The 21,224-nt window shown below is 42.2% G+C and overlaps 1 protein-coding gene across 2 annotated transcripts in view; it reads left to right on the forward strand.

The window, feature by feature from the left end:
• Positions 1 to 20,934, forward strand: part of bmp7b (bone morphogenetic protein 7b) — a 30,624-nt gene extending 9,690 nt beyond the window's left edge. Inside the window, exons 1-7 of one of the 2 annotated variants that reach the window (XM_063888596.1) lie at positions 595 to 1,300; positions 13,949 to 14,141; positions 15,325 to 15,473; positions 17,015 to 17,218; positions 18,244 to 18,320; positions 19,142 to 19,252; positions 19,589 to 20,934. In XM_063888596.1, coding sequence (XP_063744666.1) covers positions 901 to 1,300; positions 13,949 to 14,141; positions 15,325 to 15,473; positions 17,015 to 17,218; positions 18,244 to 18,320; positions 19,142 to 19,252; positions 19,589 to 19,738 — 1,284 coding nt within the window. In that variant the 5' untranslated portion in view covers positions 595 to 900 and the 3' untranslated portion in view covers positions 19,739 to 20,934. Of the gene's footprint in view, positions 1 to 594; positions 1,301 to 13,948; positions 14,142 to 15,324; positions 15,474 to 17,014; positions 17,219 to 18,243; positions 18,321 to 19,141; positions 19,253 to 19,588 lie in introns of those variants that run through there. The other variant, XM_063888605.1, reaches the window with a different exon arrangement.
• The last annotated feature ends 290 nt before the right edge of the window (positions 20,935 to 21,224 follow it).

Genomic DNA, 21,224 nt, shown 5'->3' on the forward strand with positions numbered 1-21,224 from the left:
CTTTTCCATTTCATGTTGCAACCTCTCCCAAAGTATTGGAGTTACCCACACAGGCAAATAATTACTCTCTGAAATGAAGTCTGTTATTTTCCATACACACACTAACACTCAGGGGCCTATTGTCACTGGGTGGACCTCTGTCTTTATTGATTCAACAAGAGCATAAAGGTGCACTATTGGTATTGTGGGAAATATGACAACATGTGCTTCATCATACACTTTAGCGCTATCACACAACCCGTTTTAATCTATTTTGTATTTGCACAAAAGCATTCTCCAACTGGTTATAAAGGCCAAAATGTTCTCTATCCCTATTAGAAACAGCATCCCCCCTCGCTCTCTCTCTACCCTTTTCTCTCCCTCTCTCTCTCCCCCTTTCTCTCGCTATCTCTCTCCCTCTCTTTCCCCCTTTCTCTCCCTCTCTCTCTCCCCCTCTCTCTCTCTCTTTCTCTCTCTCTCTCCCCCCTTTCTCTCTCTCTCTCTCTCTCTCTCTCTCTCTCTCTCTCTCTCTCTCTCTCTCTCTCTCTCTCTCTCTCTCTCTCTCCTGCTCCTCCCAGCAAACAGCGCCTCCTCCTCACAACTTGCTCGTGTCTCTCCCGGTGAAGCGCTTGTGCTCGCAGCGTCCTCTCTGCAGTCGCAGGTTGCACTACAGTTGGTAGTTGTTGGCCACTGGCTGCGGATGAGGACAGATGTCCGCGTGAACTCACGCTGCCCAGAAAACCAATCATCTAAAGGACTTTGAAGTTAAGTTGATGTTTGGTTTGGGAGCATTTCCCTCAACATGAGGGTCCGTACCTGACTTTGGATATTGGACACAGGCTGCCTGTTGCTACAAGTTCAATATCCACTTTCCAGAGTTTCGGCGGACAGAACTGGGCGCAATTACGCACGGTGAGTACCATGGCACCGATTTTGGACAGACGTGCCCCGGCTTTGCTCTTGGTTTGGAGCTACTGCGTTCTGGCAGACACCGCTTTTACGAACTTTACTTTAGACAACGAGTTCCACTCCAGTTTCATCCACCGTCGACTGAAGAGCCAGGAGCGCAGAGAGATGCAGCGAGAGATCCTCTCGATCCTGGGGCTGCCGCACCGGCCTCGCCCCCACCTCCACGGAAAGCACAACGCTGCCCCGATGTTTATGTTGGACTTGTACAACGCCATGTCCACGGAGGGGGACGAGGACAGATACTCCTATCCCTACAAGCCCGTTTTCACCACCCAGGGGCCCCCGATACCCAGCCTGCAAGACAACAACTTCTTGAACGACGCAGACATGGTCATGAGCTTTGTCAATTTGGGTAGGCACCTTTTACAAAAACGATTACAAAAACAATATAATGATGGCAAAGGTTCAAGCCACTGAAGTCATTTTTATGCACCATTTAGTCCAGTGATTTAAAAAGAACCATATATTCAAGAATTTCTTTCAATGAGACAATGAAGTTCCCTAAAACTGAAATTTGATTGACTTTCTCATAGACATACTGTTTTCACAAATATTTGGGCTTTAATTTCTATAGCAAGTGATTAGCTTTATGCCTAGGCTATGTATTAAAGTTTTGCTCTGGACTCGTTTCTACAAACTGCTTGTTGTCACTGTTTCATCTAAGGATATCTATGAGTCAAAGGTGATAATAGATCTGGATTATATTTTGTTACTTCAATTTAAGCAGCAGCACTTTTTTTTCAACACTTTTTTTCCTGATATCTACATGCAGGAGACCTGCACAACAACTGTATTTACATACAACTGGGTGCAGTTATCCAGATAATACCAGGAGTGTCACATTCCAGTGTGTCTCTGTTAAACAGCTGTGCAACAACCAGCTAATGTTCAGGTGCTGGAGCTGTGGATGATGGACCAGCCAGCAACTAGTATGTCAACCATGTGTTATCTAAAGAATGAGTAAGTCAACAGCAGAATGGGTTCAAAGTGCACTGGGTCCTCCCTTCAATCTAATCTGGAGACATCCCTTCAGACAACAACATTATTCCAGTCAATAATGATTAAAGTTAGCTTAGTTGGTTTCAGTTCCTCCACTGGTTTATTTTGTTGATCAATGCAAGTAGTTTTGTGAAGTTCTGGATGATAAATGTTTATTTTTTTTCCTTGGACCACTTTACGCATTTAATCAGAAAAAATGCTGTCAGCAACAATTGGAGATTGAGTGTCAATAATCACAACATTAGCAGGTGGTGTAAGATTTATGGAAAGATAAACACATCGTTATATTTGAATTAGCTCTAGAAATAATGCAGTCACATCAACTGCCCTACTTACAGTATGTTTCAGATGAGTTTCTGTGTTTAATTTGAGTATATATTGTTTATTTTTCCCTAGGAAAGGCAGGGAAGATAAAATACAAATAAACACTTTTGCTCCAACTTTTGTTTATATTCTGAAAGTAGTTGCAAGTTTGCATTCAATCCTGGAAAGATCATTGTTGGAGTGTCTTGGCAATAGAGAGGGAGGTGACACTGGTTCCTCCACTGCACTGTGTAATTACGCTGGGAGCTGCTGCATTGTGACTATTTTTGACAGGCTTTGACACAGATGGATTTGACCACAGAGACTCGCAAAGTCGAGGGCCGAGGCTGCAGAAAGCTGTAAAGGAAGAATTTAGATTTTTCAGAGAGAAAGAGACGAGAGACGGTTGGGACTGAGTCCATTTCTTTTGATAGGGTGATGGGTCACAGCAGCTCGAGAGAACATTTTATTTAATATATTAGAGAATCATGGAAAGTAAGTCACACTGGTCTTGTGGCTGATGTGATTACTGATGGCCTTTATCCAAGGCTGAATCTGCTTCATGGCACACAGATGTATTTCACTTATTTAGATATAAAGTAGCCATTTGTCATTGCATTGTGTGTGCCATCTGCCACGTGTTGCATCTGCTAATAGAGTTCAGGGTTAGGTTTCTTGCCAAGTCTCATGCATTAACATCAGATATTTATCCAGCCAGCTTGATTCAAACCAGCACATAGTATGCTGTTTCATTACCCCCTCATATGTGAGAGAGAGACAGAGGAGTAAGTGATGGCTATCGAATGGATTGGGTACTTCCTCTCCAAATTCCTGCTTTTCCACATTTGCTCGTTGTGGGTTTGTTTTCTTATTTAGGTTGTCTGAGAGCAAAATTAGTGTGTGGCTTTTCTTTAAAATTGTCCCTTCAAGCTCTAGATGTCTCCATAACAACCATGCCAAGGTATATTAGTCAGACTGGTTGCTGCTTCTAGAGAGGCCTGTTTTGTTCTTATGGTTATTTACGGTAACAAGATTACATTTTCACAATAAAAGTCAAAGAACATCCCTCAGAGCATTATTCTTAATATTATCTCTTCCTTTCTGATTGCGGCACAGGGGAGCTGCCTCAATTTGTCGTCATCTTAGTGTTGCAGACTCCAGTGCAGCCAGCCAGGGCGGGTGTGGGCTTAGTGACAGACCCCAGGCCAGGGACGTCTTCTCACTGAGCCACTTCAGTTTAAAAGCCCAGCTGTGTAAATGGCTTACGGCATACATTCAGAATGTAAACAGCTATATGAAACGCAGGTCACACAGGCACTGGGCGTGTGCTGGACATGCCATGATAACACGCCAATAAGTGAAGGCAACACGCACATTCACTGTGTCTTAAGACGGCCACAGGAAAATGATATGAAAAAGTGGCAATCATGTTTAAAACGATGTCAGGTTGCACGAGCATTTATACTCGTACTCCACACTGGCATATCCTTTTTGTAACTATTATTTAATGTAGTCCCAGTGGTCTCTGGCAGCATTAACCCTCAGCCACCGTGAATTAAGGCATTTCCTCCTCAACAAACCACAGCTTCCAGGGCTTTGGCTGCTACTTTGGCTTGTGCTGCGCTACGGTTCAGTTTGGTTCATGTTAAACTCTCTCACAGGCTGTTTATACTCAACCAACCAGGCACACGAACAAACACTCATGATGCCCATTTACACCTCCAAAACCACAACACAGGGCTGTGACTTGGATGTCTGGTTTGCATCCTGGATGACTGAAACTGTAGCAACATCATCAACCTGTATTTGGGAGGAAGAGTGGGTTTTAGTCTTTTACTGTAAAGTTTTGTCATGAGGTGAGTTAGTCACCACATCCTTATTTTACCCATGCTCATGCAATCTGGCATGGATTATGGGCAACTCTAATTAAACATAACGGTTATTCCATCTTAAGCGGTTAAAATGGTTATAAATGTTCTTATCATGATACTATTAGATTTGTTTTATTCTTTGGTTTTTCTTGTAATCGTCAATAAATCCCACAAAAACACCAAAAAGAAACAATATTATCTTTATTATATTTTTGTTGTCCCTTATTACTTACTGCTCTACCCTGTCTCTAGCATTCAGCCCAAAGCCCATTGGCTCTGATAAAGTAGTTTCTTCACATGAATAAAATCCTAAAACATTTACATTTTTTATTTTTTAAAAGTATATAATAAATCATTAGACCTCCCCTCTTATTACTCCAGCAGTCAAAACTTACAAATCAGTTGTTAAAGTTCTTCTTTTGCATGGATGAGGTCTTGTCCAGGATAACAGTAACACAGTTAATTGCTTTAATTACATTTATTAGACACATTTTCACGTGATTTTGCATACATTTGCCATATAATGATATCCATTAGTATTGTAGGGTTAAATACCATATCCTATCTTGGTGCTGTGTATGCCTTCTCACTGTAACACTGTCATGGTTTACTTTTCTTATAAACAGTGCCTGTTTATTCTGTAGCTTTTTCAGTAACTCAGTCATAGCTTTTGGTTCTCTGCATGTGTAACAGTGATGCTGTAAGTCAGCCTCTATTTATTGAGGTTGAAGTGCGTTTTTTCTAAGGTAAAAGCATTTAAAAAGTGAACAAATATTAAGCCATTTAAAAACCGTGGTACATTTAATTCCCCAATGTTCTGCAGCCTTTAATCTGCAGCAGATGTGAAACAGTTCAGTAAACGGAGCTATAAAGCAGTACATAAACAAAACTGCTTTCTTGCTGCCGTTGTTGCAGACATGGAACGTGCAACATTTTGATGACTGTTTTAGTAGTATTGTGTCACACTGAAGTGTTGCTATATTTAATGAGTGAGTTGAGGCTGTGATCAGAAAAGAGAGATGTATCATAACAGACTTAGCTGAGTGAGTCAGAGCACTAGCAGGTAAATATCCTCTGTGCTAGCTTTGTAAACTAACAGGGCACCACCTGGCCTCCACCATTCAGTGCCCTCCGACAGCTCCCATAGGAGCTGCCACACTTTGTCTGCCAGTCCTCTCTTCTTTATTGCATGCGTTAATAGGAAGGTAATTGAGAGCATAGAGGGGAAGAAATGTGTAACCGGTAAATTAGTTTGGATTTATTAGAGGCTCTGGCGTTCAGACAGCATTGTGTCACCAGCTCACACACTCATGGCCGCATGCTCGGAAGCAGTTGTGTCACACTGTAGTCACGCCAGAGGCACGCAGCTTTAGTTTTTACAGCCGATAGCAGAGAAGCACAGAGGTAATTTCAACCGAAAAGCTCCAATATCGCTCTTTAAAAAAAAACACACTCGTATCTCCTGTTCATTTTCTCCCCTCCCTCCTATATTGCTCCTTGCATTCCTCTTCACAGTGGGCTGCCCATGGTGCTGAGGCTAATGCAGATGTTTCGCTCTGTCTGCACGCCAGAGCAGCTGCGTAGAGAAACTTTATCTTTTCAAAGTCCAACAAGTCCCCCTCATCTCGACCTCCACCACTATGTCTGGCCCTGTCTCCAATCTGTCTCACACGCATGACCATCTGATACCAAATTTCCCTTCCTACCCTCCTAAACCAACAGTATTGATTATCAGCATGGCCTCCTAGTTTTAATTAGTTGGTTATTATATGTTCCCAGTGGTGTTGTGCGGTGTTTAGTCTCAAACCTCCTGCTCTGGCCCTCACCTCTAGGGGTTTAAACCTCCCGTGCTTCCAGACATAAAACATTTCAACACTTTCTCAAGTTCTTTTGTGTGTTTTTCCACTCTCCACCTCTCACTCACACATACACACATGCACACAGGCATACACTCATACACACACAGCTTGCCCTTTTCCTCTACCTCATTTCTCACTCCTGTCTACCATAAATACTCACACACTCGTACTTTTTGTCCACTGTTGAGTTGAGTATTTGATGGATTTGTCTGTGTCGGTCTCTCCATCTCACACTAGAAGCTGCTTCCCAAAATGTCTTTGAGAAGACTTCTCATCACACGAGGACCAAAATATGAAAAACACAAGTATGTGTTGAAGGCCTTTAATTCCTGTGTGTGCAGATTTCCTTGACACCTAGTTTGCCTTTTTTCTCTCCCGAACATGTATGTTATCGCTTCCGTATACACTCCTAGTGAACTAAAAGCATATGCACGTGTATGTACGCACATGTGTTCACTAGTGGAGACAAACGCACACACACTTTTTCTGCCCAAGAGGAATGTCTCTGGAGCTAATTAGTGTTATTGAGTGCATGTTTTATTGCTTTCTGCTGGACAGGGAGTGAGCAGAAGCAGAGGAATGTTACAGTTGGTACAGATAGCCCTGCCTTCCTGTCAGGTAATTTCTCTTAATACTCTCGCAGTCTGATGTATTACACTGAAGCTTTATGTATATAAATTCCACAATATGATGCAAAAATCTGTCTCTCCTAAAACTTCATGCAGATTTTCATAGCCCACAGCCACACAGTTTCTGGAAAGTCTTGTTTTTTCCTCCATTTATTATCCCTCAGATTCACCTGTTGATCCCAGGAGTTCAGGATGACATCTGGATGTACATAGCAGAGCCTCTGTGCTCTTGGCCAGGCAAAGGCACTTGCTGGGAGGGATGATGAAACACTCTGCGGGTGGGACTTGACATTGTGGCGAGTGGTCAAAAGGCCCAGATGTACTAAGCGGGCGGTTTACTTTACTCAAATGATGGACGGAGCTCCTTCATTGCCAGGAATGTTGGGCTCATTTTAGATTTTTTTAATATCTCCACTCCCCAGCTCTGACATTATTTTTTCTTTCTCTCTCTCCGAACATATCTGACATACACTTGCTCCATTTGTCCCACTTTAAAGTGTACCCTGAGAGATAAATAATTGACACATTTAAGTGATCTGTAAGATAATAAAATAAGTGCTGTGGATAACAGAATGAATTATATTTCCACCCGTTTGGCTGCTTCTTTTTCATTTGGGTTGCTTTGGCCTTGCCTTATCAGTGACCGGCAACATATTACTCTCCCTTGCACTTCTTTGTCGGAGGGTACCAAGCAGCGAAGCTGAGAGAGCAGATGTGGACTGGAGCAACAGCTTCTCTGCTGAGAAAACAAATACAACACTCTTTGCTTGGTACTGGGGCACTGACAGGGCAGAGCGGAGCAAATGAAGGAGATGAGAGGACAAGGAGAAGAAAGATGAAGAAATGCAGGCCTAGAGAAAAATTAGGGGAAGATGGATCACTAGTAGAGGCCGTGCATTTGTTTGAACTATTTGCATTAACTTTATTTCTTTCCTCCTTGGAACATGATGTGCTTTAAAGCATTCGTGTTACGGAAGTTATGTGTGTGTTTGTGAATAGTAAAACACTATTTCAGAGCCACTTACCCTGCCCAACCACCAGCTGCACTGTGTGATGTGTGTTGCTTCTCCGAGCGGAAGATTGCGTTAACGGAAGCCCGTAATACTGACCAGATTCCTCAACAGGTTCCAGCAGCCAAATCAAAGCTTTTAAAAGCCAAGCAACTGTATGCACAGTTTTTAAATGAAAAGTGATGACATTTTGTGGCTGAGCAGCATGGAATATGAACTGCATGTGACGAGTTTCTATTTATTTAGGCAAGCATGCAGCTGTGTTTCCCTTATGTTTCCTCCACAGCTATTCTGTTTGTTTTTTTAAAAAGAAGGCAATGGGCTGTAATTAAACAAAATAAACAACAAGCTGTTAAAAGCAGGGTGCCAATGTGCGCGTCATGTGTGCAAACGATGCCACTCTGGGATGCAGGGGGAAATTAGAGACGTTTTTTTATGTAGACACCGGGAAATCTGTGTGTGACATTGTGCCAACGTGCGTATTGTATGTGAATTTTCCTGAGGTCTATAATAAGAGGTGGCTTGGCTGGTTTAGGAGGGTGTGGCCCCTGTGGCCACAAAATTAAAGAACGTAAAAACAAGGGGATGAGGGCAAGAGTGAGAGGGGGAAACTGAATGGCTGTGGTTCCACGTCTCTGAGTTGTTTTATCCTGCAGTTAAGAGGAAGTGCAGATGGTTACTGTGGCATTAGCACAGTAAGGTCCCTCATTGCTTGGCACAGAGCTCTCCACACCCTTTCATTCCTCTCTCAACACATTATATCCTGCCACAAAACAATGACCACTTAACATTTGGGATGTGGTTTCTTTGTTGTCACTGATACCTTTTCCTAATGTGCAAACACTCTGACAGAACATGATGTCTAAAGGTCCTCTTATGTAGATGACTCTATTTTTACTGCTGGACCTTCAGAAACCTTATGTTGGCTTTTCAGATTTGCAATCCTGTCTCACAGTAAAGCAGAGGTTCATCCATCGTAAAAAATACAATTAGACATTTTATCAGTCATGGGAACAAAAATCTCATTTTACTCTCATGTCTTTAAGGGAAATATGAAGCTACTAACTTAACTTAGCACAAAGACCAGAAACAACTAGCCTATCTGACAGTTGCTTGGAGTTGGATTTTACTTCCTCTAGACTGAGCCAGACTAGCTGTTTTCCTCTTTTGTCTTGCTAAGCTAAGCTAGCAAGCTGCTGCAGCTTCAGACAGATATGAGAACAATATCAATCTTAACATCAAACTCTCTACCAGAAAGTAAATCAGCATGAAATCTTCAACTATTCTTTTAAACTACCTGCATGGCTGGAGACCAGTAGAGGCCAGATAATTTGTTATTTTATTTTTTGGATGAACTAACTCTTTAGCACAGCTGCGGTGCCGAGGGAGAGCGCCAGGGAGAGGCTTTATGGTCAGACACATTCCTGTGAGTTCCAGGCTGTTACATTTTCAGTATAAATCTCTGGTCCATGATGCCCAGCGAAGCATGAGGTGGAACCCAGTATAGAGGTGCAGAGGGCAAGCATGTTTGATGGCTGCAGTGAGCGGCAGAGAGAGAGGTCAACAAAGACTCTGTGATTAAAATCTCAGCCCTCTCGATGGCTCTCATGCTAGAGAACTCAGAAAAGTTTGGTTCTGACCACAAGTCTTAAATGTAAAGACTCTTCTTCCTGTGGTTAATTCTTCTACTTGCACACAGGCTCATGTGTGATCGTGCACACACACACACACACACACACACACACACTGCGGTGAGTTAATGATCGTAAAGTGTGAGTAAGTTATAGCATGAAACTCTGCTGACCCTTTCCCAGGAAGCCGGTGCTGTCAGGCCCTACAGCAGTACAAATACATCACACAGGCATGATGTCATCAGGAGTTGCCAGTGGGCAGGATGTTTCCTAACGTGGTAATCGCCCTTCTGTGGGTAGTCACCCTGTACCCAAGAGATCAAACCCTCACTGCGCTTTATAGGATAAACATTTAAAGCAATCTGTCCTTTCCTTGCACTCCGTTTTTATTTCCCCTCTCTCCGTTCAGCTTACGGAAACTATGACTTTACTTGTTCCCAGTACTGTGCTTAAAACATTGTTGAATTAAGAGCAACAGAAAGAGAAAAGAAAGAAGGAGGGAGAGATCATTATGGGGCATCAATCAAATGCACATGGTTTACTTCCAGATGAAATAATCTGACCCTGATGTGATTTATTGCTTTTTCTAGTTGCTAGTTTGGGAATCAGGTGTACAGCTAGAGTTAATGGGCTCTACAGGGATGCAGAGGGAGGTGCAAGTCATGGTTGCACAGTTATCTCTAGAGAACTAAAAGTAGGATGAGAGGAGGGGGAGGGGGATGCTTAAGCTGTCGGTTGAGAGAAGTGAGAGTGGTGCCAGAGGTGAGATCCCCCCCCTACTGAGCAGCGGAAGCGTGCAAGAGGGACTGAGTGGTGTGAGGGTGGCGAACAGGCACTTGGGCTAATGTGAGCCGTCAGATTTGGCCGCTGCTGCTCCGGAGCTTGAGGTGTCGGAGAAGTGTCTTAGGTCTACTAGCCTGGCAGGAGAGGAGGGAAGAAGGGAGGGAGAGAGGGAGAGAGAGAGAGAGAGAGAGAGAGAGAGAGAGGCTCATGCAAGAACAAATGTTAAAGGATTAGTCTGGTTATATTTTAGTGTATTTCTTTTGTGATTGTTAACAAATCACATGAAACTAAACTAACCGCAGCATCGCAGTCTGTCAGCCTCAAGCCCATCTGTCAGCCTCAAGCCCATCTGTCCTTATTTAAGAAATGGGTCACAAATGTATGATTTTTATTTTAGAAAAAGCCTGAAAAATATCCTAAATCAACTAAGAGCTAGCAAGAGTTGGATAAAAAGGTTATATAGTTTACTTGTTGGTGACTTTTTATTCACCTGAGGATTTGGTATGCTATCAAAAATGTACAGAAGCATGGTGGTCCGTGTCTGATCGAATCACAATCAACTACACTTCCAGTGTTCCTGCTAGTAAAATAATGCAGTGTGTCTCCCTGATATGTTTTTAACACTAGTTTTTGCCCAGAGAAATAACACAAACAAACAGTACTTGTCGGTCAGTTCTTTGGTTTTTTTAATTTACAAAAACAATATACAGTCCAAAAAAGTTGTCCTTTAAAGACGGCCACATGTTATATTCGAAACACATGGGAAGGTTTGAATGAATAGTTTAGTTATTAAAACTTCACAAACATGCTGTTTATCAAATAAATATCCAATATATTGTATTGAAATTCAGAAATCAAGAATAATGAACTTCATGTCACTGTTGATGATTTTCACCAAAAAGGTCAGAGGTTTTGGTTGTTAACTTGCAGAGACTCTCAGTAGGAGAGAAAATGAGGATGAAAACGCTGTGGGGGGATAGCGTAGTAACCGTCTGGTTGCCAGGTGCATGTTTTTTTTTTGGAGGACAGAGGAGTCGTCATCATCCAGATATCTCTGATGTGTGCTGTTGTGCACGTGTGTGGCCCGCAGTAGTCAAACGATGTGGTATGACTGTGCTTCATCAGCAGTTTGTAGTAAAAGCAAATCAAACGTCAGACCAAATGATAAAAGCAGCACACACTGAATTTGTGTGGTACGTGTGTGTGTGTGCTTCTCTCTTTTGCCTGTGTGTTGTTGCATCTCTAATTACGGATTACAGAAACCCATAATGATTGTGTTACAGTTCTGTGACGCACAAAACTGTTCGCTTCACAGGATTGTATATTGTGTATGGGTGTGTATGTGTGAAGAGCAGCGACCGATCGAAACACCGGCTATACTCAGAATGGAGGACTCATAAGCCATGAGAGGGTGTGTTCACCATGTTTGTGGTGTGTGTGTATGTTTGTGACACAGGTGGGGCGATGGCTATTCACTTCCTCCCAGAGGAAGTCATAAATGCACCCGCTTGGCTCTGACTGTGCCTCTTCCCCTCATCTAATGACTGCCATACTGCTGTAATGGCCTGTAAGAGAAAGAGACGCACACAGACAACGGCAGAATTGTGGCAGATGCTAAAGCTATAAACTCTGTGGGCTGCTCTCATTTTCTCTGTACAGATGAAATCTATTCAATAAGGAGTGGATATAGAGAGCGATATGAGAGAAATAGTTAGTGTGGGAGTTTTACAGCAGCATCCAGCTGTTCTCCCAAGAAAAGATAAAGAGATCTTAACAGTGAAGGGGTGGGCGGCTGCTCCGGAGGCTAAAGAACAGGTCTGGTTTTGTCCCAAGAGGGAGTGCACCTGCGCTGGGCTGCGGCAGGAGGGAGATGTCCCTGGTGCAGTAGATGAAAAAGCAAGCCCTGGAGCAAAGAGGTATGAAGGAGAAAAGAGAAAGGACACTAAAAACATTAAGTTATCAGTGTATGATGAAACTAAAATCATTGTCCTCACAGACAAAATTAGCTCTGCTTGAAGGGAGCAAGCTCAAAAGGTTGCCTACCACTGCGCTAGTATAGAGTATGAAGTACAGTCTGAGTGTGAGGTTAGGTGTATCATTTAGACATTTCCACATTAAAATGTATGAATCGTCAACATGGTGCAGTGCAGATTTCATGGAAGAGTGAGATGGTGATCTTGAGTTAATAAAGGCCTAAATCTGTGGGTTTCAGACTGAGGTAAGCAGTTTTTTCAAACCAGTCTAATGTGGGCACATAGCAGATCCAGGACAATGGGAGCCTAAAGCAAGACCATCTAATGGCCTGCAGAGAGCAGAGCTGTCCCTCATTGAAGGGTAATTAGATCCTTTCTTTACTTCTTCTCTGGCCAATCATCTCACACTGCTGCCTTTGTACAATGTCCTTCAGCAACTGGGTTTAATACAGAGATAAATGAAAAGGGGTGTAGGGGAGAGAGTCCACAGGGAGAACTACATAAGAGGGGAAACATGGCTGAGAAAGACAAAGAGGCAGGTGTGCAGTGAAAGAAATAACAACGCTCAAGCTGTGCAGTGAAACATGCATAACATTTACATCATTGCACACTTGTATTACTACCAGCTGGTTTAGGACAAGTATGCTGTAGTCAGAAATTCTTTTGAGTTATAACGTGTGTGTTTGTGTGTGCACTAGTGTGATGTTGATAGCTCGGCAAAGGTTTGTGCAGAGTTTAGAGGGAGTCCTCTGATATATAATGATATCTCTGTCATCAGCTGTGGCTCATTCTAACTGGGGTATATAGTTTATAGTCTCTAACATAACTGTATTAGGACTGTTAACCACTGTTTTCATCCACCATGGCATTTTGTGCAAGCGTTTGTAGTCTCCACAGGATCAATCCTAATAATGTTGATCATCCCCTGACTTTTCCTCTTCCTTTTTAATGGCATTGTTCTAAGAAATAAACAGGATAATCCATACCACAAGGGATATCCTTTTTTAACAACATTTAAATCCTTCAAAAACTGAGGTTTATGACCACACTTCTCAGGAAAAAAAACGTGTAATGCCACCAGGGGTCTTGGGAGATGACGTATTGTCGTCATGGTTTTTACTTGATAATAAATCATGTGATGTGTCTCTCTGTGTGTATCTGTTTGCATATGTTTGTGTGTGTGGGCGGGCTGTCTGGCAGTTAATAAAGAGGGAGGTGGAGGGAGAGCCAGGAGATGATGAGAGACAAGGCGCTGACCCCTGGGAAGTCCTGCTGGGACATGAAGAGAAGGGTCATGGGGGCCACGTCTTGGGGGTGCAGGGGGTGGAGGAACTTGGAAACCTGGGGATGTGGGGATGAGAAAGAGGAGGGGATGGTGTATACCAAATATTGAGCCCCCAACTCATGAGAACCAGATGAAGGGCAGACTGGATGACTCTCTGGGGCTGCGAGAGGAAGAGAGGGAGAAGAAAGGGGCTCATAAAGCTGTCAGAGTCCGCCTGCATCTCTCTATCATGGCTCAGTGTGCGCCAGCTGCATTGCTCCGAGTGCTGGTCCTCATGAATGTTTCAATCAAAAGCCAACATGTGTACGGCATAACTATAGATGTTTTTAATCTGGGACTGACCCAGAGTCTGACAAGCTGTGTCAGCTCCCTGCTAACAGCTCAGGTTGATAGACTGTGTGGGGAGAATATATTGAGAAAGAGGAAGAGAACAAATCTTTTTTTACAAACGTGTTTTCTTATTCTGTAAAACGCAACTCAATACCAAACTATAAACTCTTTACTTTCATTTGAAGTACCTGACTCCCTGCACACATGTCCTATCCCTGCTGGTTGAGGATGGTTCCAAACGCTTAAAAGTGACATTCTCTGCAAACATATAACCTGTCTGATCGTATAATTCTTAATTTAATTTTCATGTTTTCCCTTTTTTTGCAGTAGAGCACGATAAGGAATTCCTTCCAGTGCGACGGCATCACCGTGAGTTCAGATTCGACCTATCACGAATCCCAGAGGGCGAGGCGGTCACTGCTGCCGAGTTTCGTATTTATAAAGACTTCATCCACGAACGCTTTGACAATGAGACCTTCAGCATCAGCGTCTTCCAGGTGTTGGAGGAACACACAGATAGGTGAGCGTGGATATAAGGTTGTTTTGATTTCAGTAATGTACCTTTGTATAGGATTTTTAATACTCCTAATCAACTACTAACTTTTGAGCAGCGCTACCATCCATCCATCCATCTTCTCCCGCTTCTCCGTCAGGGTCGCGGAGGTAACAGCTCTACTAATGATTGAATTGATTTATAACCAAATGTCTCCAAAACAACTGTCCTTTCTTTACAGTGCACGTTTTTGATAATGTGCATGGTTAAAATATCACTTTGAAATCCAGGAATTTGTGATATTTTCCTTTGTCATTATTTTGTAGAGACAAATCAATATAAAATCTAACACCCTATCAATAGCATTCATTGCAGTCTTTATCTTGAAGCTTCTCCAATCAGAACTGGTCTTAGCCCCACCTTCGCCATAAGGCTTATCATGGACGTCCAAAAGGTGTATGTAACTCGGGACAGGCCGATGTCCTGCTCTCCTCGACCCCTCCCAAAGGTTTCGGTTGTCCGGAGGGAACAACACAGTCATTTATTCCTTTGCCAGAGACGGGCCTAGCTACATGAATGAAGCAGAGCTCTGTGAAACACTATCTGCCCAGTCAGAAAATAGGTCGGGATACATGAATGGCCACATGATGAACAAGGGATTTTAGTCTCCCATGTTGAAAGAGTAAAAAAAAAACTGAGTTCAGCGACAGACAATAGGATTGACTTGGATATGCACTATTTCACTCTCTACTCTACTTTTCACACACTTTCTCCCACTTTTGCAGCTGTGTTTTTTTCTCTCTCCCTCTCTATATTTCTCTCTCTCTCTTGCGCTTTCTCTCTTTGGCTCTCTGACTCTCCCACAAAATTCCAGCCAGTGATAGACTGTGTGCAGTGTATGAAAGGACCGGTCGTTTATAAAGCCATTATTGTCAATTAAGAAAATGAAGTGTTCCCCTGGGCCTCACCATCTGGAGCCTCCCTCTCTCACTCTCTTTCCTTGCTCCATCTCTCTCTCTTTGTTTCACTCCGTCACACTCTTCTAACTCCCTCTCTCCACTCCATGACTTTGCACTTTGCTCACTTTGCTTTACCCTTCACATGGTTTAAATATTTTGTTTTTTTTGTTCTTTTTTTAATAGTCCTTGTCTCTCTATGTTCTGCTCTGACTTTAAGTGTAAACTCTTATCATTTTCTGCGTCCTCTCCAGGGAGTCGGACCTGTTTCTGCTGGACTCCCGTGTGATCTGGGCAGCAGAAGAGGGCTGGTTGGTGTTTGACCTGACGGCCACCAGTAACCACTGGGTCCTGAACCCCGGCAGGAACCTGGGTCTGCAGCTTGCCCTGGAGAGCACAAATGGTGAGTGTCGCTCGGATCAGTGTTTTTACACACATAGGCAGTCACAGGTGGCCATGTTACCAATGACACGCAGCTGAAGAGGAAGACAATGCAACAGAACTGGACAAAAACAAGGGTTGAAAGATGAATGGATGAGAAACCAAAAAAAACAACATAGATAAATACATTTCTTAATTTCAGTCTGACAGTTTCAGATGTGATTTGTTCTACTTTCATTGCATTGGGTTTGCTATAGATTGCACATATAGACATTGGTACACGGTGACTATTGTAATTAGGATAAAAGTATCTAATTCAGTTAAAGTAGTTGTTTTAGGGTTAACACTTTTACTCTGAATTAATATTCCTGAGTGGATTGAAGAAATATTTTGGGCATGAAGATGCAATATGAAAACACAATTCTATGTTTGTGTACTAAAAAGCATTTATACTCTATTAGAGATGTAGCAATAAAAACTACTGTAGTAAAAGCGTTATTAAAATAAGAGAAGTATTGGCAAGCTCCATTCATGAGGTCAAACATCCAAATCAAATATGTGTGTATCGCTGTTATGTGGAGTTGATTTTCTCAGACGTCTGCATTATACAACAAACATAGCTGTTCTCTTAAAGCCCAAAACATCTGTTGATTTATTGTTTGTGTGTATACAGCATAGGTAAATCAAACCGTGCTCCTTATCACTCATCATCTCTCATTCGTCGCATCTTCATCCGTTATACCCTCAGCCTCATTAGCAGGCATGCAGAAAATCCCTGCGTTATCTTCAGGATAACATCTCAGTTTGTCATCACTGGGCCTGGATGTTAGTCAGTGGAAAACATAATCAACAAACAGTGTGAAGTACAAGAGCGTGTTTGGGAATATTATCTCTGAGGATGGCAGGATGTTACATGTTAGCTGAGAAAAACACACAGGGAATTGCTTTCATGTTGTGGGAGGGGAGTGCTGGAGAGGCTGTATCCATGAGTGTGTGTTTGTGTACGTAGGTTATAGCTGAGCATGCACAGACAGGCACACGGGACATCCCGTCGCCAGCGGCGACCAGAAGCCTTGATTTACCACATAACGGCAATCAGACACACATTCTTGTATAGACATAGCTGGAGAGCACATGCACGAGCATGCACCAAAACACACCCCCCCCCACACACACACACACACATACACATACACATACACACACACACACACACACACACACACACACACACACACACACACACACACACACACACACTCACACACACACACAAGAAGAGAGGCTTTGATGTTCACAGCTACGTTTGTTCTTGGTATTTCAGAGGTGGAGAAGCAGTAAGAAAAAGGGAAAGGAATTCAAAGAGGGAAATCTAATTTGCAAAACAGACAAAAGTTGCAGTGAGGATGGCGAGGACCACAGACATGCAACATTAACTCTAAACCCAGGGACCCCAACTGGGCACACATTCCCTTTCTCTTTGATTATCCACCTGTTTGAATAAAAATGAAATGTCTGTGATGCCAACACCTGTTGTACCGTTCTCTGTGTCTCCCCCTACAGGAGAGAGCATCAACCCTCGTGTGGCAGGGCTGATTGGTCGCAGTGGGCCTCAGAATAAACAGCCTTTCATGGTGGCCTTCTTCAAAGCCACTGAGGTGCACCTGCGAAGCATCCGCTCAGCTCAAGGAGGGCCCAAACAGCGTAACCCCAACCGCTCCAAAGGGACAAAGAACCAAGAGGCACTGAGAGTGGCCAACGTTGCAGGTAAACACACAGAAATGTGTTTGTGTCTTTATAGAGCCAGTATAAAGATACACACCATGGTTAAATCTGGCTTTTTGTTGACCGTGTGAGGAATCCATGGAATGGGACACAAATGATTGGAATCCTCTAACTCATGTAACTGGTACTCACTGGCATTCAAACACAAATACACAAAATATCCCGACCAACAATAGTGTGACACGACAAAACACGCGATGCATACTTGGGGCCTTTGTTTTAGAGGTGTGAGAGGGCTGTGTTTATGTGAAGCGCTGAAACACTAGACTCTAATGCCTGAGCTTCAAATATCCCTCTGCTGTCTTTGTTTATTTACACAAGCATTACAGAGCAGTCGGGGCCAAGTTCCCTGCATGGAGGTAAGGCATTGCAGGCTTTTATGGCAGAACAAATCTGTAGTGTGCTGTGGGGCAACCGGGGCCACAACACAAGGGCCAAATGGGCCTGTTTGGAACTCGGGATAGCAGCGGTCTTTGACAGGATGATGAGAACCAGTCGCTCATGATCATTTCCAATGTGAACCACTCTCAGGAACTAATGTACCACAGAGCCCCAGAGGTCACCGGAGGAAGCGAGAGAGATACTATTAGATGGAAAACAGACAATTCTTTTCTACACGCAGATGGGGGAAAAGAAATGTTGAAATGGGTGAAGAAAAATGAGAGAGATTAAATGAAGGCTTGAGTTTTGAACAAAGAGGCAAACCACTCTCTGTGCACATCTGTTTTACCCAGTGGAAACTCAAAGCACGCCATGGTGACCTATAAGCAGGGTGGCCCATTCATTTGAAACAATTACCAAGCTGCTGCTGTATCTGGAGGTGATTTGCTTCAGTCATCTTTCGAATGTTAATGTTTTGAATGAGGAAAATGCCTGTGTTTAGGTCTGTTTTTTATCATCTCTGTCTAATTGTGGTCGGACTGCAGTAAATAGTTACTCGTCGAGCTGTATGGGATAATGACACATGTGTTGAAGTATAATTTCTCTCTGTCTGTTTTCTTCCTCAGAAAACAGCAGTACTGATCAGAAGCAGGCGTGTAAGAAGCACGAGCTCTACGTCAGTTTCAGAGACTTGGGGTGGCAGGTACGGAACGTTTTTTTTATCCCAGGTAACCCAAAATTGCTTGGTCAAATTTAAGCCTAACTAAGACAATGCGGGTTGCAAGTCTTAAGCCAGAATGCAATCAGTCTACATAATACTTGTGCACAAAGTTTTTTTTCTACAAGGATCAAGTCAAGCACAGATTTACAGTTTCAGCTGGGTGTACTCAATAAAATATCCCCAAAAAATGTCCTCTTGCCACACAAGATGAACTCTTAGGGTCATTTTCATTATTAATTGTATTTTTTAATCATATTATTTTGTAAATCATTAGGCTTACGACTTTTTTGTCCTGTGTTTTTTGTCTTTCAAGCTACATAAAGGCTCTCCTGAACCTCTCATTTTCAATCATGATCAGGGTAGACAGGACATTGAAAACTGATAAACATTAGTAAATGAACTGATATGTCTATTGTCACATTTGAGTGCTTTGAAAGTGAAATTTACAATGGTTCCAGCTTCTGAATTTACTGATTTGTATTTGTCTTGTATGAGAGTAAATCAAAGATATTTGGGCTAATTGAAATATTTAACATTTTAGAGACCATTAATAACAAGAAGATGAGATTAAATATTTCAAAAAACTATTATTAGTTGCATGTGTTCACAGTTTCCCATTATATTATTCTCCTAAACGACATCATCATAATCAAACAAATTTGACATCTATACTTTTTCAAGTATAGGTGCAAATACAACATTATGTGCCTTTTGTAGTATCAGGTCCCTAAGAAGTGATAATGAAATATAGAAATTCAAATTTTCCATCATACATTTCTCTCTGTCTCCCTCCTCACTCTCAGGACTGGATCATCGCTCCTGAAGGATACGCGGCGTACTATTGTGAGGGAGAGTGTGCCTTCCCGCTGAACTCCTACATGAACGCCACAAACCATGCCATTGTGCAAACCCTTGTGAGTAACCATGAAAGCAGGAAACATAAACCCAGCCTTCATGTTAGGATTCTAATCATCCCATCAACTGTCAGAACAATGTAGCCGCTGTTGCAACTACTGTATTATAGGAGTTTCAGGTTGTATTTTAAAATAAACTGTCATCGGAGGAGGAGGAGGAGGAGGAGGAGGAGGAGGAGGAGGAGGAGGAGGTCAACATCTAAAAACTGTCTTTTTCCCACACTACTTGGAATCTGTGTATAATTCTTCATCATACATATTTTTATCCCCATTTTTCAAGATAAATGTGTGATGTAAAGATGAATTTAACATCTGATCTCCCCCTTCTCTCTCCAGGTTCATTTTATTAACCCAGAGACGGTTCCAAAGCCTTGTTGTGCCCCCACACAGCTCCACGCCATCTCAGTGCTTTACTTCGATGACAGCTCTAATGTCATTCTCAAAAAATACCGCAACATGGTGGTCAGAGCTTGTGGCTGCCACTAGACTGTCAGCATCTTCACATAAAGATATGCACACACACTTATGAGTAGAAAGGGCTTCTTCTTGCTGTCAGGCACCATTTGAAACACTAAGAATGGATTTGAAAAAATATAGATATATTTTTAAGGAACCTTCTGAGCGTCTCCCATGTGGAGGATACTCTTGTTTCACTTTTGAGGTTGTCCTGAAGCAAACCCACAGCTGTACGGCTGAACGGGAATTTGAATCAATGTCAGACTCCTCGCCACATGTCCAGACACGCAACATACAAACAAACAAACAAACAAACAAACAAACACGCACACACACCCTCACGTTTGTGCTTTCTACTGTGTATACAAGACATTAAAAGCAGTGATTGTACTGTATATTCATCCACAGTCAACAATCTTTTGTTTATTTTAATAATTGTTATTGTAGTTGATTCTTTTACTGTAGATTTTATTATATATATATATATTTTTATGACTGAGAGACTCGAATGGATGTTCTGAATTTCTTCGATGTACAATACTGTGTAAATAATTGTTTTTCAAACAAAGCAAGAAGTGTATTTATTTCCTAGAATGTCACTTGGGTTTGTGTTTTCTTCCGTATGTAATGCTTCCTCTTTATTTTACACAATAGAACACACAAACTCTTAGAAAATCTAAACAAAACTGACTGTAAAATACTTTGCCACAAGCGTTCAGCTGAAACACGAAGCGCCTCTCATGTACATGTGAGCTACACACTGATGAGAAGAGGCAATTTATTTTTAATCTTTTACATTTGCAAAGCAACAATCGGCTTAACTGTCAGAGAGAAGGGAAACTAGAGAGAGAGCTTTGTACGAAGCGTCTTGTTTTGTGTGGTAGATATTTTCAGGTTTATATTCCTCTGCTGTAAAACAATCTGTCATATTTAAAAAGTTATATTTATTGAAAACTGGCTAAGATGTACAGTGTGCTCCGATGTCTCAACCATGTTTTACTGCTGAACTGGTACAACAATAAACTGGGAGAAAAGCAACAAAAAAAACACCTGGAGGTGTGTTTAATCTTGATGAAAGGCAGAATGAATTAGACATGCTGGTGTACTCCACACATTCCTTTGCTTGGATTATAGCTACATGCTTTATCTGATGACCTGAGAGACTGAATGTTGGAGTGTGTTGCCTTTCCATGTGTGAAAACAAACTAAAAACATTTACGTTTTTTCTTCTTTTGTTGAAGTAGTGTGTGTCTTTGTGGTTTATGCCTGTGAGGTAGATGTGAGTTTTTTTTGTCTTGTGGTGGGTGGATCTTCACACATGCATTTTAATGTACAGCAAATGTTCTGTATTTCATCTCGAGCATAAAGCCATTTATACATATTTTTGGCAATGAAATTAGACGATTTCTTTTAGTTTTTGCAGTGCAACAATGCATGTGCAATTTATCCACTGTTTATTGTTGTTATAAAATCAATTGCATTTTTCAATTAATAGTTGAGGAGACCTTGATTCTGC

The sequence above is a fragment of the Eleginops maclovinus genome, chromosome 1 (assembly GCF_036324505.1).
Source record: "Eleginops maclovinus isolate JMC-PN-2008 ecotype Puerto Natales chromosome 1, JC_Emac_rtc_rv5, whole genome shotgun sequence".
Lineage (NCBI taxonomy): Eukaryota > Metazoa > Chordata > Actinopteri > Perciformes > Eleginopidae > Eleginops > Eleginops maclovinus.